General features: G+C 46.8%; 8 protein-coding genes across 11 annotated transcripts; 3 read left to right on the top strand and 5 right to left on the bottom strand.

Moving 5' to 3' along the window:
* Positions 1 to 173: 173 nt before the first annotated feature.
* PPP1R15 (Protein phosphatase 1 regulatory subunit 15) lies at positions 174 to 1,830 on the top strand. The gene is made up of 2 exons (NM_138019.3): positions 174 to 1,281; positions 1,342 to 1,830. The coding sequence occupies exons 1-2, from the start codon at positions 538 to 540 to the stop codon at positions 1,549 to 1,551; spliced, it is 954 nt and encodes a 317-aa protein (NP_611863.1). The 5' UTR covers positions 174 to 537; the 3' UTR covers positions 1,552 to 1,830.
* A 190-nt stretch (positions 1,831 to 2,020) lies between these two features.
* On the bottom strand, positions 2,021 to 4,998 carry mr (morula). Its single transcript, NM_138018.3, has 8 exons — positions 4,858 to 4,998; positions 4,280 to 4,796; positions 3,985 to 4,223; positions 3,729 to 3,909; positions 2,968 to 3,669; positions 2,653 to 2,916; positions 2,346 to 2,587; positions 2,021 to 2,289 (listed from the first exon to the last, which is right to left on the bottom strand). Exons 1-8 carry the CDS (start codon positions 4,918 to 4,920, stop codon positions 2,089 to 2,091), a joined length of 2,409 nt encoding a protein of 802 aa, NP_611862.1. The 5' UTR covers positions 4,921 to 4,998; the 3' UTR covers positions 2,021 to 2,088.
* A 197-nt stretch (positions 4,999 to 5,195) lies between these two features.
* On the bottom strand, positions 5,196 to 7,124 carry CG3065 (uncharacterized protein). 3 transcript variants are annotated; one of them, NM_166643.2, is made up of 2 exons: positions 6,744 to 7,124; positions 5,196 to 6,673 (listed from the first exon to the last, which is right to left on the bottom strand). In NM_166643.2, the coding sequence occupies exon 2, from the start codon at positions 6,666 to 6,668 to the stop codon at positions 5,532 to 5,534; it is 1,137 nt and encodes a 378-aa protein (NP_726393.1). In that variant the 5' UTR covers positions 6,669 to 6,673; positions 6,744 to 7,124; the 3' UTR covers positions 5,196 to 5,531. The 3 variants fall into 3 exon arrangements, with proteins under 3 accessions (NP_726393.1, NP_611861.1, NP_726392.1); NM_166642.2 differs by having other exon boundaries at positions 5,409 to 6,776; positions 6,836 to 7,124; NM_138017.2 differs by having other exon boundaries at positions 5,196 to 7,124.
* Positions 7,125 to 7,355: 231 nt separating this feature from the next.
* Positions 7,356 to 8,488, top strand: CG10904 (uncharacterized protein). Of its 2 annotated transcripts, none has more exons than NM_001299871.1 (2): positions 7,356 to 7,833; positions 7,897 to 8,488. In NM_001299871.1, exons 1-2 carry the CDS (start codon positions 7,423 to 7,425, stop codon positions 8,284 to 8,286), a joined length of 801 nt encoding a protein of 266 aa, NP_001286800.1. In that variant the 5' UTR covers positions 7,356 to 7,422; the 3' UTR covers positions 8,287 to 8,488. The 2 variants fall into 2 exon arrangements, with proteins under 2 accessions (NP_001286800.1, NP_611860.1); NM_138016.3 differs by having other exon boundaries at positions 7,897 to 8,368.
* On the bottom strand, positions 8,486 to 9,490 carry or (orange). Its single transcript, NM_080532.4, has 4 exons — positions 9,341 to 9,490; positions 9,185 to 9,276; positions 8,921 to 9,123; positions 8,486 to 8,863 (listed from the first exon to the last, which is right to left on the bottom strand). Exons 1-4 carry the CDS (start codon positions 9,407 to 9,409, stop codon positions 8,652 to 8,654), a joined length of 576 nt encoding a protein of 191 aa, NP_536793.1. The 5' UTR covers positions 9,410 to 9,490; the 3' UTR covers positions 8,486 to 8,651.
* A 193-nt stretch (positions 9,491 to 9,683) lies between these two features.
* Positions 9,684 to 10,305, top strand: CG34213 (uncharacterized protein). Its single transcript, NM_001103969.4, has 3 exons — positions 9,684 to 9,771; positions 9,823 to 9,913; positions 9,967 to 10,305. The coding sequence occupies exons 1-3, from the start codon at positions 9,737 to 9,739 to the stop codon at positions 10,258 to 10,260; spliced, it is 420 nt and encodes a 139-aa protein (NP_001097439.2). The 5' UTR covers positions 9,684 to 9,736; the 3' UTR covers positions 10,261 to 10,305.
* Positions 10,306 to 10,671: 366 nt separating this feature from the next.
* Alas (Aminolevulinate synthase) lies at positions 10,672 to 12,657 on the bottom strand. Its single transcript, NM_057933.5, has 2 exons — positions 11,302 to 12,657; positions 10,672 to 11,157 (listed from the first exon to the last, which is right to left on the bottom strand). The coding sequence occupies exons 1-2, from the start codon at positions 12,542 to 12,544 to the stop codon at positions 10,781 to 10,783; spliced, it is 1,620 nt and encodes a 539-aa protein (NP_477281.1). The 5' UTR covers positions 12,545 to 12,657; the 3' UTR covers positions 10,672 to 10,780.
* A 130-nt stretch (positions 12,658 to 12,787) lies between these two features.
* Fmo-1 (Flavin-containing monooxygenase 1) lies at positions 12,788 to 14,473 on the bottom strand. The gene is made up of 5 exons (NM_138015.4): positions 14,182 to 14,473; positions 13,936 to 14,122; positions 13,712 to 13,883; positions 13,119 to 13,654; positions 12,788 to 13,054 (listed from the first exon to the last, which is right to left on the bottom strand). Exons 1-5 carry the CDS (start codon positions 14,367 to 14,369, stop codon positions 12,887 to 12,889), a joined length of 1,251 nt encoding a protein of 416 aa, NP_611859.1. The 5' UTR covers positions 14,370 to 14,473; the 3' UTR covers positions 12,788 to 12,886.
* Positions 14,474 to 14,791: the final 318 nt, after the last annotated feature.

Raw genomic sequence — 14,791 nt, 5'->3', positions numbered from 1 at the left:
AACCTCTTATTTTAATAAATCTGGAAAGCCCTTTTAAAAGTTTCAACAATTTGAAACTTGAAATTGAAATTGCCTATCGATAGTTTGCAGTTGCCCGTTTTGAATGGGACGATTTTGTGGGGTGCTTAAGTGAATGGTCACAAAAACAACAATACCCAAGGTGATTCAACGTCTGTTATCGATAAATTTTCAGCTCTAGTGAAAAAGTATGGAACTATTCTGGTATAAAACGTGTAAAACTCTGAATATTATTGTGCCTGGACTCTATATCTCGCTATATACGCTACAAACGAAAGCAGAACTAGCCTACAACTGAAAAACAGTAAAGTGCAAAGGATCGGATGCACGACATACGTAACATTTCACCATATATGTGCGTTATTTCACTCCATATTACATTAGTTAATCGCAGTAACCATGGATAAGTGTGTTTCAAATTAAGCTGGCCACCATGCCCCCCAAAGCCAAGTTCAAGAAAATGGCCATTCGCAAGGGATTCCCACCACACCAAACGCATACTTGTGTCTTTAAGTTCAGATGTCGAAATTTCACACCCTTATGGGCGCACTGTTTGACCCCTTCCTCTTTGTTCTCCGCCTGATTGCAAACATGAGTTCCCCTATCTACGAGCAATATCGGTTCGGGCCGTCACGTCCCCTCTCCGCTGGATCACGTACACTGTGGAAGCCAAACAAGGTGCATCAGGAGGCACCCGAGGTCAAACCGCTCGAAGTCCCCGAGGATTTGCGGATCCCAACCCTGCAGCCAGACCCCCTGAATCCGCTGGCCACCATGATGTCTTTCAAGCTAATGGCTATGGACGTAGTAACTCAAATGCAGACCGCCCTGCACAAGTGCGTCAACGCCCAGAGTCCGCCGGGCGCCAAGATGGCGGGAATCGAGTTGGACGCCTTGCGGCGTTGCGTACCGTCCTCGTGCTACTTCTTTATTGACCTGCATCCGCACCACGGCTTTAAGGATACCGCGGAGGATTGCCCTACTAGTCAAGCCTCCAGTGACCGGAATAACAACGCTGGCTGTTCGCAAGGATCGGCTGCCAAGAGCTCCTGGCAGCGGCAGCGTAGTATTTCCGAGTGCAGTGAGGACAGCTTCATTTGCTTTGAGGACGACGCAGAGCAGGCGGATGAGGATGTCGAGGAAGACGAGGATGATGATGACGACGACAGCAGCGTGCAGTTTACAGCATGCGGTGAGGATGAAAATACCGAGGAGCTAAAGGCCTGCCAGTGCAGCGACGACAGCTCGACTCCTGTCAAGAAGGTGAAGAATATTTTTGCGCGGCATAAGTGGGCATATCTAATTTCCTATTTATGCGCACAGGTTCGTTTCAACATGAAACCCGAAGTTCACGTAATGCTCGCCTGGGACTACGCTTATCGGGCTGCCAGAAAGAGCGAATGGCAGGTAATGGCGCGAGATCGGGATCGCTTTCAGCAGCGGATTCGGCGGATTTCACCCATTCTCAATGCCGTCCTGACTCCAGTTCACCGAGATCGTGTCTACCAAGCTCGATTCTTGCACGAGGACTAGCTGGTCCGCATACCTGAAGTAACTTTTGATGTACAGATTACAGTTTAGAACGATTACAGCATTAAATTCCAAGTTGTTTGCGTGTATAAAGTGATCGATTTAGCCACTGCGTTCGTGATTGATTTTATGAAGCCAAAAACTGTTTAACCTGTAAAGTATATCAAAACCACGTACACTTTTCTTCGCCTTTAGTTTTAGAGCCCTAAGAAGTTTGAATTTGTTGATAACGGGATTAGCATATACCTTAATATAACTTGAAATAAATTAAGCAATAGACGTATTTTACTGTGTGTTCTTCTTTTCACATAAGATTGCTTGCATTGTGTTCCAAATTCCCAAGCCAAACAAGTTTGGGTAAAGACTTTGTGTGTACGTGGGTGAGAGATAAGCTCTGAATAGAAACAGATAAGACGGCAGTTTGAAAAAATAGGTACGTTTAACATGGAGCAGTAAATTTCATAAATGTTATCGCGTTAATTCATTATTTATTTCATGATTCCTTCAGTCGTTTGCAACTTGGTTTTGGATCTCCGAAACTTATTTGGCCAATTGGTAAACTCCACCCGAGAATATTAGCTTGTGCTCCCTGACTTTTCGCTGGAGAAAGTGTTTCAGCTCATCCTGAGTAAACTCCACTCCGCCGCTGTGGGAGGCGAACAGCTTCAGCATCTGGTGGATTCGGTCAATTGGCATGGAGTCAAGATTCGTGAGCATTCCAACAATATAGGACCAAAAAACCTGCGGCATAATTGTATAAGAAAAAGCCGGAATTAGGAACAGTTGAAGGCACTTACTTGGAGTTCTTCTTCCCTTTGATCGCTGGCAGAAGCCATTGCGGATTCCAAATCCTCTTCGTCAGCTTCTGCCAGACTCATGTCCTCGTACTGAGACTTCTCCGATTCCTTTTCCAGCAGCGTGAATATTCCGGGTGTCGTTTCCGAGATCAATCCGTGGTTTTGCCAAAAACTCAGACGACGCCGCAGTGCAGACGCTGGAACTTTCGTAATGGAACTAAGATCCTCGATAGTCCATTCATCTGAAAAAAAAATATGACCATGCGGTTGTAAAACTGTAAAACTTGACTGCCCTGTAAACACGTACTCTTAGTTTGAAAGTGGTATATAATAACCGCCAAAATGGGGCTCACAACCATTTCCATGGTCCGGTCACCGATCTCGATTTCAATATTTACACGGCCAGTCACTGTACGCCAGTTGAGCGTACGGTTGCCCTTGTATGCCTCGTAGGCCTTGGTGTACTTCTTGAACTCATTCTCAATCTCCTCAGGAAGTTGGAGGCTTTCTTTATTGAAGGACGGCCAAAACTGAGCAGAAACAATCAGCGAGGAGATGTCGAACAACTGATCTAAAATGAGATGGTTTCGTTAAAGCATTTTGAAAATTAAAAGTAACTCACTTTCAGTTCGGTCGCCATCGCTGTGGATGTGCGCGTTAATTCGCTTGGAGTCGGTTACGTCTTTCAACATCACCTCGCAGCTGTGCAGCAGCGATTCGCCAAAGCGGATTTTCAGCAGTTCCAGATTTCGAATTTCTTTTTCGGAATTAAAATCTAACTGGGCCAGCAGTCTGTCCGCCATTAGATTGCGATACTCTGTCATAAACAACTCCTTACTGCCGTATATGTCTACAACCATCGATATAATGTCGGCCGATCTCATCTTCCGCGAGCTGTTGTACTGCATAATGCTGGCATCTATACCAAACGGATCGGGTTGCCAATTTTCCCAGTTGCTGAACTCATCGGTACCCGAGTCCTTGCATTCCTTAATTGTTTCTCCCTTGGCGAGTTCCTCGGATAAGTCCGTGGGCCCCTCTTCAGTCAACCCAGTGACTACGCGTCGCACTGTGTCGTTTCGTTTCCGCAGGTAATCTTTGATTGGAGCAGTTACCATCTCTAAGATGACTCCGGTACTATCCAGATGGCGAATAGCTTTGATGGCTGCCACGTAACCCGTTAATATGTCCATGGTGTTGACTCCAGGATGCAGAATCCTTGCCTCTAGCGAGTTCCTAAGGGATTCAGTGAGGTAGACTCGCATATCTATTTTCTCCATGCAAATCTTTAAGTCATCTATAGCCGGAATGGAATCGGGATAGTCTGTTTACAAATAAATACATGTAGTTGGGGGACTCTTGGCTGAATCTACGGGCACATACCAATTATAATGCTGAAGAACTGACCAATAACGCTTTGGGCAAACGTTTCGTACATAAAGTAAGTCAGTTTGACTTTGAAGGATTTTACAGACTCGGGAACTTCGATATCGCTTATGCTATCCTTAGACTTCCATTCCGTGAATATGTTTGTGAGCCAGGACATTATGACATCCGATAGCCACTGCAAAGGTAGGTAATAAATGAGTTACTTAAGTAGTTTATTTATGACAACAGAAGGTATTCCCATTCAACTTACAGTTTCCAGTTGCTTAAGATGACTTCTGTCGAAGATTCCCATGCATGTATCGCTGATGTGCTCCTTGATTTTAAGCTTGATGAGAGCGGTTAAAGCACTCCCAGTTAGACGGTCAATGAGGTTCATCTCGAAGAGCTTCATGTTTGTCTTGTTAACCATATCCGTCAGCCTTTGGCAGCAGCATTGCTCTGCTTCGAAGTTGCAGCCAACGCAGAGGAGCTCATCGAAAACATCAGAGTCTGAAGGGGAAAGCAAGTGAGCATGGGAACCACAGGAGTATGTATCGGATACATACCAACTGTGGTCAATGCGAGATTTGAGGCCTTGGTGAAGAGCTTAAAGTGCACCCAGTAGAAGGCCCCAACGACCACACTGAAATTGGGTGGCAGTTGAGCCAGCAAGCAGTCCCTTAAGCAGTTCTTAATGCCTTCCTCCTGCATGAGCTTCACCGTCTTTGCGGTGGGCTTTGTCTCAGCTCCAACTAGCTGGATCAGCCTGGGCTTCACCTGCATCAGGCTCTGAAAGCTGTCATGCAGCTCATTGATGGCGTCGATGAACTGGGTGAACAGTCCGTTCTTATCGGGCAGTGCTTCTATGGCCAGAGCTTGGTCGTTAATCCAGCCCTGCAATTTAGACGAGACCAAGCCGTCGTGGATGTGCTTCCAGAACTTGGGCACCAGGACATTCCGAATAGTCGACTGGATTTCCAGGTCCACAACCGCCGCGAAGGTGTCTATGCTGCCCAACACCATCAGGTGCTGGCGAACATTTTGGAATACATTCTCCTCAACCGGATCATTGGATACAGCGTTCTGTAAGAGTTTCTGAGTGCTAGCGCCAATCCCTATTACTGAACCGAAGGAATAAACCTACCGCTCCACCCAAAACCGGAAAGATTCTCAGTACATCCGCCCACAAAGCGTCAAAGTCGCACATCGCTTGTGTGTAATTATTTTAAACAGTGCAAAACATTGCTTGAAACTCTGAATCAAACGCCAATGGTGATGATAATGCTGTTATCGATAAGTCGATTCTATCAACCGAACCGATAGTCGATGAATCTTTGATTTATCAGAAATTATACATATATCTATTATTCATTCTTATAGGCCATTATTAATCATATTCCAAATTTCAAACTGGATCGAGTCCTGATCCTGATGAACTATCAGTTCCCCATCAATTAGCCCATAAATATAAATAACAGTTTTACTAAAATAAATTATATTAATAGATACGGGGAGCTTAGTAGCCAGAAAATAAGAAACAGCAAGAGTTTCAGAAATACAGATGTATGTCTTCACGTTCCGGCAAACACAAACAGTTAGAGCTAAAATTAAATTGCATACGACTTATTTACATACATACATACAAATTGAGATTTGAGAGCCGGCGCTGATCTTGCATAGGAATATAGTTAGATTGCGAATTTATTTAATTTTATTGTACTGTGTGCGTCACCCGACACACGCCCGTGTGGTAGCCAATATCGATTGGATGCGGATGCCAATGGCTAGCGACTTAAGGAGTAAGGAGTAACTATGAAACTATCGTATCTTCAAATGCGTCTGCTGATGCTTTTTCAAGTGGTCGCTCCGCACAAACCGGCGACAGCACTGCTGACAGGCGTAGGGCTTCTCCCCGGTGTGCGTTCGTATGTGTCGGTTGAGGTCGTCCTGCCGCTTGAACCGCTTCTCACACTGCCGGCAGTAGAAAGGCCGATCCTGAACGAACTGGGGCATCCCATACGTGCCGGGTCCGTCCGCCGGCGGTAGCTGAGAGAGGGTATTTACAATTTCTTCGGTCGGTTCGTATTTTACCTCGGGCTTCGCCTGGTTAAGGAAATCGGGCAACTGGCTCTGGTTGTGGCCATGGTTATCCATCTGGTGTTCAGGAGATACGATCTGGTACTTGTCGCTGTGCTCCGGCCGTTCCAGCTTAATCTTTATCGGCTTGTGGTGGATGTCGATAATGCTCACGGGCTGCTGGTGCTGGTTATGCTGCTGCTGCTGGTGGTGGTGCTTCATGCTCGGCTCCCCGCAACCAACCATGGCGGCCATGAAGTGGAAGCCCGAGTCCGACTCCGAATGAATCTGCTTCTTCGGGGGCTTGAGCCGGACTCCACCACTGCTGCTCGGTACTGTTCGCTTCGGGGTGCTGCCCTTTAGCTGGCGGTCGTGGGTAGCTAGGTGCTTGGTGAGGTGGTCGCTGCGGGAAAACTTCTTGGTGCACTGGATGCACTCGAAGGGCTTCTCGCCGGTGTGCGTCCGGAGGTGCCGGTTGAGCTCATCGGAGCGCGTGAATCCCTTGCCGCACTTGGGCTCGCTGCAGACGAAGGGCTTGATGCCCGTGTGCCAGGTGAGGTGGGACCGCAGGTGGGAGCTCTTGCCGTAGCTCTTTGTACAGTTGTCATACGGGCAGACGAACTTGCGCTTGGGATCGGAGGCGAGCGTCGTGGCCATTAGCTTCACACTGGGCATTATGCGGATCTTAGAGTTGCCGTTCCCGCCGTAGTGCGAGTCGTCCTCAGGCTCAGTCTCAACTCCGTGATGGGGCACATTCTCCACATTCGCCTCGTCGTGCTTGACGTCCTCGAAAATCGTCGAGGCCCGCAGTATCATATCGGACGCCTGCTCGTGTATGTTTGCGCCGCTCATCGTGGGAAACGCTGGTGGTGGTTTCATGGGTTCTATGGGCGTTGATGTCGTCAGCATTTGGGGTGTGGGCGTGTTTGGTATTACTTGTGACATTGTGCTTACGTTTGGGGCTCGCTAGCGCCCTATCCGGTATGTCTGGAATCGAGAGTGGAGGTACTTTACTGCCAGCTGCGCGCCTACCGCTCCCTAATTACCAAAATTGCGTTTATCCAAAACTACACTCCTGTACAGGAAACTGTGTTCAGTGGGCGTCGGCCTAGGATTTATCAGTTCTGTGGTCCCTTGTCACCATAGCCAGCTCGGAAAACGGTCTATAGTCGGTCCTGGCGTCCCGCACACATTTTCCAATTGTTTTCGGCTAGCGCGCTTGCATATTCCAGCGGATTTGCTTATTTTACTTTATTTTATTTATATACTGAAGTATATCCATTTAATTGCGATGAGAATTATCGACTAGTCGATAGGACCAAGAGATGCGACTGAATGCGTGTACGGAGATATCGGATTTCAATGTTGTATTTATTGATTGCTATTAGTTTAGCACAGTTAAATATCTAAAACTAAATGTGTAGTTAACATTAAGAAATCAATATAAAGCGCAATGGAATTACATTTTGTTTGATAGATCATAAAACTATTCATCGTTTCTTTTTTTTTTCAAAAAGTACTAAAAAAAAATACTGCGTTGCTGTTTACTTTCGATAGTTCAGACTCGCCCATCCCAAATGTGCACTGCAATAAGATTCGATGCATATTGACATATTGTTGTTAGTTTGCTGAGATGCCAAATAAATCCGAGGAGCTGGGCGAAACGCAACTGACCAAAAGACAGAGGAGGAAGCAGACGATCTGGACGCGGGAGAAGATCGCCAAGCTAATCGAACTTTACCGCTCGTCGGACTGCTTGTGGAACCACTATTCCGAGCTATATAAAAACAAGGATTGCAGGGCTAAAGCCATCGAATCCATCTGCGCTTCGCTTGAAATAACGAAACACGACTATGGCAAGAAGGTGCACAACCTGCGCAATCAATTCAATGCAGAGCTCAAGAAGTTGGAGAGGAGGCTCGAGGAGTCTGGAGGAGATCGAGATTCGGAGAAGGCTTGTCGATGGGAGCACTTCAAGACGTTGATGTTCCTACGATCTGTTATAGAACCACGACCAGGCTATCAACAAGGTGCTCCGGGCAAGGTGGGCTCCTTAAATCGAAATCTTTAGCCCATAAGTTAACCAATCTATCCTGGTTTTTGGTAGAAATTGGTATCGAAGCTGGACATGTGCTACCCGGATCAGGATGTGGAAAAGCAGAGCCAATCCTCGATAGAAAGTCTGGAATCCATGATCATAGAGAACGATGCAGAAATCTGTCAGCCTCCGAAGGTCAGCGAACCCATTCCTCCGATGCCTCCTGAACCTGCGCCGTCTTCCAAATTCGTTGATCCAAATCGAACTGTCGAAGCTCCAGCTGCTCCCTCTCCCTTCCACTTACCATTAAGTGGTCGTGATCAATGGGACGCATTTGGCGAACTAATCGCCAGTGAATTCCGTAACCTGAACTCTGAAGTTTCGCGCAAGAGGCTGAAGCGGAAAATAATGCAAGTTATGCTGGAAGTCGGCGAAGAAGATGATCTTACAAACAGTTGATTGTAGAATTATGAACATGTTTAATACAGCGGACACCGTTTTAGGTATAAATCTTTAATATATGCAGCACACAGATCATGCGAATACGTCATCGCAAGACACTTTGTATGTACATTTTAAACCCCATTCGATATAGAACGGAAGTGGTTGAACTTCGCATTGTTAAGCTATCAAAATCGTAAGGCTCGTTCTCGCTACTGGTAATTCATTTGCATTTTTATTATGGTAGGGGAGTTATATAGAGTACGTGGGACCTAATATTACGGAACAGTCGACAGCTGTTGGAAATTCATGAAGGACTGCGAAAAAGCACTAGATTCAACAGATTACAATTAGACGAGAGAGTTATATCAGACGCACATTTGTCAGAACTTAAAGTCCTTAATGGCCTGCGGCAGATCAGGTAGCTTGATGTCTTTAATCTGTTGCGGAATGTTCATACTCTTCACGGCGCTCACAGCTCGGGCAGGTGCAGCCGAGATGCCCGCTTCCTGCTTGACGATCTTGTTCTGCTCCTCGATCCTGGCCATTATGTCGTTCATATTTGTCTGCAGGACCATTCCGCCCATTACCAGTTCTGAAACGAATTCATGATAGCTGAATCTGAATGGATTGCCAAAGTAGCTTTCCCAACCTGAGAGGATGTGGTGGACGGCATCGGCGTGGAATATCAGGTCCAGCTCACACACGTTTTCGAAGCACTTGTCGAGGGTTTCCACGAACACCTGAATCAGGTCCAGGATTCCCAGTTCGCTCTCCGAGGAGTCCACGCAGAAAACGAAGTACAGCGTGGCATAGTGTCTGTAGATGAGTTTGTAATCCGATCCGCCAATCAAACTGTTGGAGGAAAGAGGTGCTTTAAGATATTCCAGGAATTTGCGGGAACAATATTGCTCACCTTCCGCCCTCCAGAAAGTTGCAAACATTATCGTCCCGCTTGGACACCAATTGGAAAGTCTCTTTGATTATTTGTTGCTGCAGGCTTTCATCCTACAAATGATAGTGACAATTTATTATGAACTAGATTATATGGATTATATGTCGCAGTACTTACGAAATACTGATAGAACTTCGATAGCCGCGGCTTCCCGTGATTGTTAAAAACGAGAATGGCTTTTATCATCTCAACTTCTAAGATAAGTCAACAAAAAAAATGAAAATGTTTAAACTGCCAGCTGTTTTGCTTTTTCGACGAGGGCTGCAAAATCAATACTTGGTATAGCATCTATAATATCGATATATCTTTATCTGACGTATTTATTTCAAAAATCTAATAAGAATCATGCATATTTTAGAAAGTTAGGGAAAATATATTTTTTAAAGCAATTTCTTAAATCGGGTGTTAAAAATCCGTACAAAAAAAAATTCTATGGATTTCTGATTGTTGCCCATCTCTAATGCCTTTAACCTCGCGGTCTCCGATTTGTTTATTTCTTATTTTTATTGAATTATGAATATTTTGACAAAAGTAAAATACAGCTGCAGGTACTCTGGGTTTTATTTTGTAACTCCCTTTAGTTAACGTATAGTTTGCAGGGTGAGCTCGGTTTTAAACAGAGATGTGAAGCAGCACGGAAAGCAATTCATGTTTGATACGCGGGAAGAAACTTCTTGGAATTCAGATGAGGTATCATCCTAAGATTTGGAAAAAAAGAATATAACTCCAAACGGCCATTTCAGGGAACCCCCCAATTCATTACCATTAGCTTGGAGGAGCCACAGAAAGTAGCTGGATTTAGTTTCCAGTTCCAAGGCGGATTCTCTGGCCAAAAATCCGAACTGATCATGTACTCCGCTGACGGAGCCCAAGTTCACCAAGAGCCATTCTACCCAGAAGATATCAACTCCCCACAGCTTTTTCAGATTGCGGAATCAGTCCGGGAAAACCCCTGCTCAAAGCTAAAGTTCGTCTTCGAGTCCAGCACCGATCTATTTGGTAGAATCATTGTTTACGATCTCCAGCTGTTCGGCTAGTCTCTGACCCAATAGATCTTACTAAATGTGTACAAAATCTTCTCTAATCAAAGTGTATAAAATCGGATCATTATCTATTGTGGTATTATCAAAAACATTGGTCCGTAATAGGATGGTCATGGTTATCAGCAATAATTGTGCTGATTCAGCCTGCCACTGCTGAAATTGATATGCGACTAATTTCATATAAATATTTCAAACTAGGTAAGCCCTTTAAGTGCTTACGAGTGTGGATCAAGGTTCAATGAAAATATTTCCACGCGATTCCCCAATTTGAATATCATTTGCATGGAGCTGGCTCGAAAAACACGCAACTTCATAGCGAAGGTGACACTCTAGTCCATGTCTTATCACCCCATATAGAAGCGTCATCAATCAGCTTAGCCCATTCCAATTGAAATTTCGTCATTTATGTATATTGCACCAAAACCATTGTTTATTTGTCCAAAACCGCACAGATAATTTAGGCATAGCTTTATGATTCGAATGCTTCATTTATAGTCGTGTTTCCAAGAGGCAACTATGCTGCAAGCGAGATCTCCAGGCGAGGGCAGTTGGGAATGCCACACTCCAGATCCGGGGAGGTGTCCTGGTGCCAGCAGCTCTCCGAGTTGCAGAACATGCATGCGTTGGGCGAAAGAGGGACGTTTGTAGAGAGGTCCACCATTTCCCACACTTTCTTTAGATCGGTAACCAGGGCGTTCATCATTTCAAAAGTGTGGAACGGGGTGGGGGCCAGCCGCAATTTCTCCTGGCCCCGGGCGACGGTTGGGTAGTTAATCGACTGCAGGTAGTGTCCGAATTGTTCGATCAGCACGTTTGAGATTTGACTGCTCTTCAGAGGGTCTCCGATCTTAATGGGAATGATGTGGCTGGGCGTTTCTTCGACGGGGAAACCTGAAATGGGGCCAATTATATATGCAGTCAGTAAACTGAAAGTTAAGTGTCTCTTTCTATATTTATAGCCATCACTTAAAATAAAACGAAAGTGCGAGAATAACCTTCAATTCGAGTTACATAAATGCCAGAATTACGTCTTACCTTCTCGCTTCAGCAGGCTCTTCAGGTAGGAGACGTTCCGTTGGTGCAAGTGGCGCAGCTGGCGACCCTCCTCCGATGCCAGGATATTGACGGCCTCCAGGGCGCCACACAGTACAGTCGGCGGTAGTGAGGTGGTGAAGATGAAACCGGCCGCATACGACCGAATCATGTCGACCAGGTTATGGGTGCCAGCTATGTAGCCACCAATATTACCGAACGCCTTGCCCAGGGTGCCCGATATGATGTCCATTTTGTGCAGCACACCATCCCGCTCACCGACCCCGGCCCCGTGGTCACCGTACAATCCCACGGCGTGCACCTCGTCGATGAACGTGATGGCCCCGTGCTCGTGGGCCACGTCAAGCAGCTCCTCGAGCGGGCAGATGGCCCCCGTCATGGAATGTACCGTCTCGAATGCGACGATCTTGGGCACGCTTTTGTCCGTCTGCTTCAGCAGCTGATGCAAGTGGTCCACGTCGTTGTGCCGGAAGATGTGCTTGGGAACCCCGCTGTTCCGTATGCCCATAATCATGGAAGCGTGGTTCCCTGCGTCCGAGAAGATCTCGCACCCAGGTAAGAGCTTGGCGAGCGTAAAGAGAGTGGAATCGTTGGCCACGAAGCACGACGTGAACAGCAGCGCAGCCTCCTTCTGGTGGAGCTCAGCCAGCTTACTCTCGAGGCGCTCGTGGTGAAGAGAGTTACCCGAAATGTTCCTGGTGCCGCCAGCCCCCGATCCGTGCCTATTGAGCGCGTCCTGGACGGCCCTCTTGACGCCGGGGTGGGCGGACATTCCCAGGTAGTCATTGGAGCACCACACCGTAATGGGCTTTTCCGTCCGCTCCGAGTACTCCAGGGCGTGGGGGAAAAGCCCGTCGCCTGCCAGGCGGTTCACCTTCTTGAAGACCCTGTAGGAATGGTCCCGCTTCTTCTTCATGATCTGCTCGTTGAAGAAGCGCTCGTAGGGAAAGGTCTCCTTGGCGGATGCCTTGCCAGGATCGGCAGAGGCGGGGGCGGAGACGGGAGCGGTGGCGTTGGCAGTTGCGGGGCCACCAGCATTGGCGTGGGCGTTCGCCCCCGTCGAGTGAGACCTTGTAACACTTGCGGCGACGAGTGAAAGTTTCTTCTCGCCGGATACCAAGGTCTTCCCAACCACGGGACAGTGGCTCCCGTAGGATTGGCACAGCGTCTCCGCGTAGTTGCGGATGAAGCTGGCGGTGAAGCGGTTCAAGAACGGACACTGCATGACGAGGCGCTATTCCACTTTTGAAGACCCGACCTAAATCAGCGAACTTTGAAAGCGAAGTGAGGTGTTCCGAAAATTATGCAAGAAGGTGATTGCGAGGAGGCGGGCGAGTGTGGCCAGAGCTGGTGAATGTGCGCTGCCCGCAATCAGCTGTTTGGAAAAATACCAACAAACATGTTCAAACAAATGTTTGCCGGTGTTCAAAAAGTTTTTGTTCGAGAATAAAAGCTCATTTTTTAAACTGTTGTTTTGGAATACAAGAATTGGAAATTTATTTTATTTCGAAGGGAAGTCCAAAAACGATGTTTTGGAATCTAATGCTCCTATTGATTGATTCAGGATCTAGTTGAGTTTAATGAATGTCTCGTCGTCCAGAATCGCGAAATTGTCCTCCCGGAAGTGGAGCAAATTCTCATTGAAGCACTTGCTGCTTTCGTTGTGCAATTTGGTCATCACAGGCTTGATGTTCTTAACTCCTGCAGTTTGCGACAAGTCCGTGAAATAGTCGATCTTGATAATAAATGAGAATAGAATTAATAACCAGATAGAGAAGTAAAGCCAACTTGCATCGCACTTGCTTGGGACCCAGCATGTGGGCATGGCGTTTTCTTAGTCCCTCCGCCCACAGTTTGCCCATCCTATCGCGGGTGTCCTTGAGCATATCCTCCGTGGACGGCAACTCGTTGGATCCGTTGTAGTAGCTCATGATGAACCTCGCTTGGATGTCCATCATTTGGGCGGCACAAACGTAAAACGGCAGTCCGATCAGAGCCATGGATGGGTTCCTGATGTTGATGCACTGCTTGTACAGCTCCTGGACGTAGTTGTCCTCCACATAGATGCCCGAGTCGACGGTCAGGAAGGGAAAGGCGTACTTGTAACCTGTGCAAAAGAAGACGGTGTCGAACTCCTGGTACGATCCGTCCACGAAAAAGGCTCCCTTCTCATCGAGCTCCCGCACATCGGGTTTCTGCTGTACGTTCTCGAAGAATGAGTGTTGCCCGATATCGGTCAAGTGGTGACTTATGGTGACCCGATCCGCCGTTCGGGAAATGATGTTCGACAGGTCCATGCCACTGGGACCAGCTCCAATGACCAGAACGGATTTACCTTGAGCAGAATGGAACACCATGTGAAATAACCTAATAGAAGTTATTCCTTAATTACCTTCGAAAACCTCCCTACTTCTGAAGTCGTGGCTGTGCAGGAACTGCCCTTTAAACCTTTCCATATTCGGAATTTGGCTATAATTCGGAGTGTGGTAGTGGCCATTGGCCACCAAGACCTTGTCGAAGTACTGGAACTCTATCTTGTTGGTGACCAAGTCTTTGAAAAGTACCTGCAAACGTTTCAGTTAAGTGGTTATATATAAAGCTGACTCCACGACTTACTTGCCACTTTGTTTTCCTCTGCAAAACTCGAATCACATAGCTATCGAACTTGATGTGCTTCTTCAGGTCGAAATGGTTCGCGTATTGGTTAAGGAAGTCGCAGATCTCGTCGGATCTCACATAGGAAGCCTCGTTTGCCCCGATTTCGAAGTCCGGGAAGCCCATTACCTCCTTGGGCAGGTTGGTTCTTTGAAGAGGCCCGGAAACTCTTAGAATATCAAATGGTTTTTCGAAAGATTTACGTACCGTAGGTTCTTGTACATGCTGCTGTGGACATCGATGCCATTGACCGCCCCTGTTGCCTCATTGTAAACCCAGGTGCCGCCGATTCGGTCAGATAGCTCGAACACAGTGGTCTCGAACCCATTTGCAATCGAATGGCGGGCACAGCAAAGACCCGCGGTTCCGGCCCCAATTATGCAAACGCTCATCATATTACAGTATTGGTTACAGCTTATATTAATTTTAATTGCTAGCTGCGATCCTAAGTGAGATAGGCCGGGATTGCTTTCTACACGCCGATTGCCTCCACGAAACTGAGGATCGCACCGTGATGAGCTCTTTGGCTTCCCCGCCTGATAGCCCTGCAAAAGTTGGGTACTTGGACTTCATTGAGAGGTTCGCTGAGGCCTTTAAGTAGTAAAATTATGCAAGTCTAATGAGAGTATCTTGCATTCGCAATCCGTATGAATCGCTGTGCTTGTTTTTTGTAATCGCGCTGATAAGAAAGAGCATAAAGCCTCTGCTTTTGTCTCGCCTTTTGTTTATGGGGCATATAAACATATATATTTATTATATTAATATTTACACTGCCGATAGGAAGCATAGGCGGCACAGCAATTGCCCACAGATGCTC

Source organism: Drosophila melanogaster, chromosome 2R (genome assembly GCF_000001215.4).
Source record: "Drosophila melanogaster chromosome 2R".
Classification (NCBI taxonomy): domain Eukaryota; kingdom Metazoa; phylum Arthropoda; class Insecta; order Diptera; family Drosophilidae; genus Drosophila; species Drosophila melanogaster.
The sequence above is the reverse complement of the archived record's forward strand: the minus strand, read 5'-3'. Positions and strand labels throughout refer to the sequence as shown.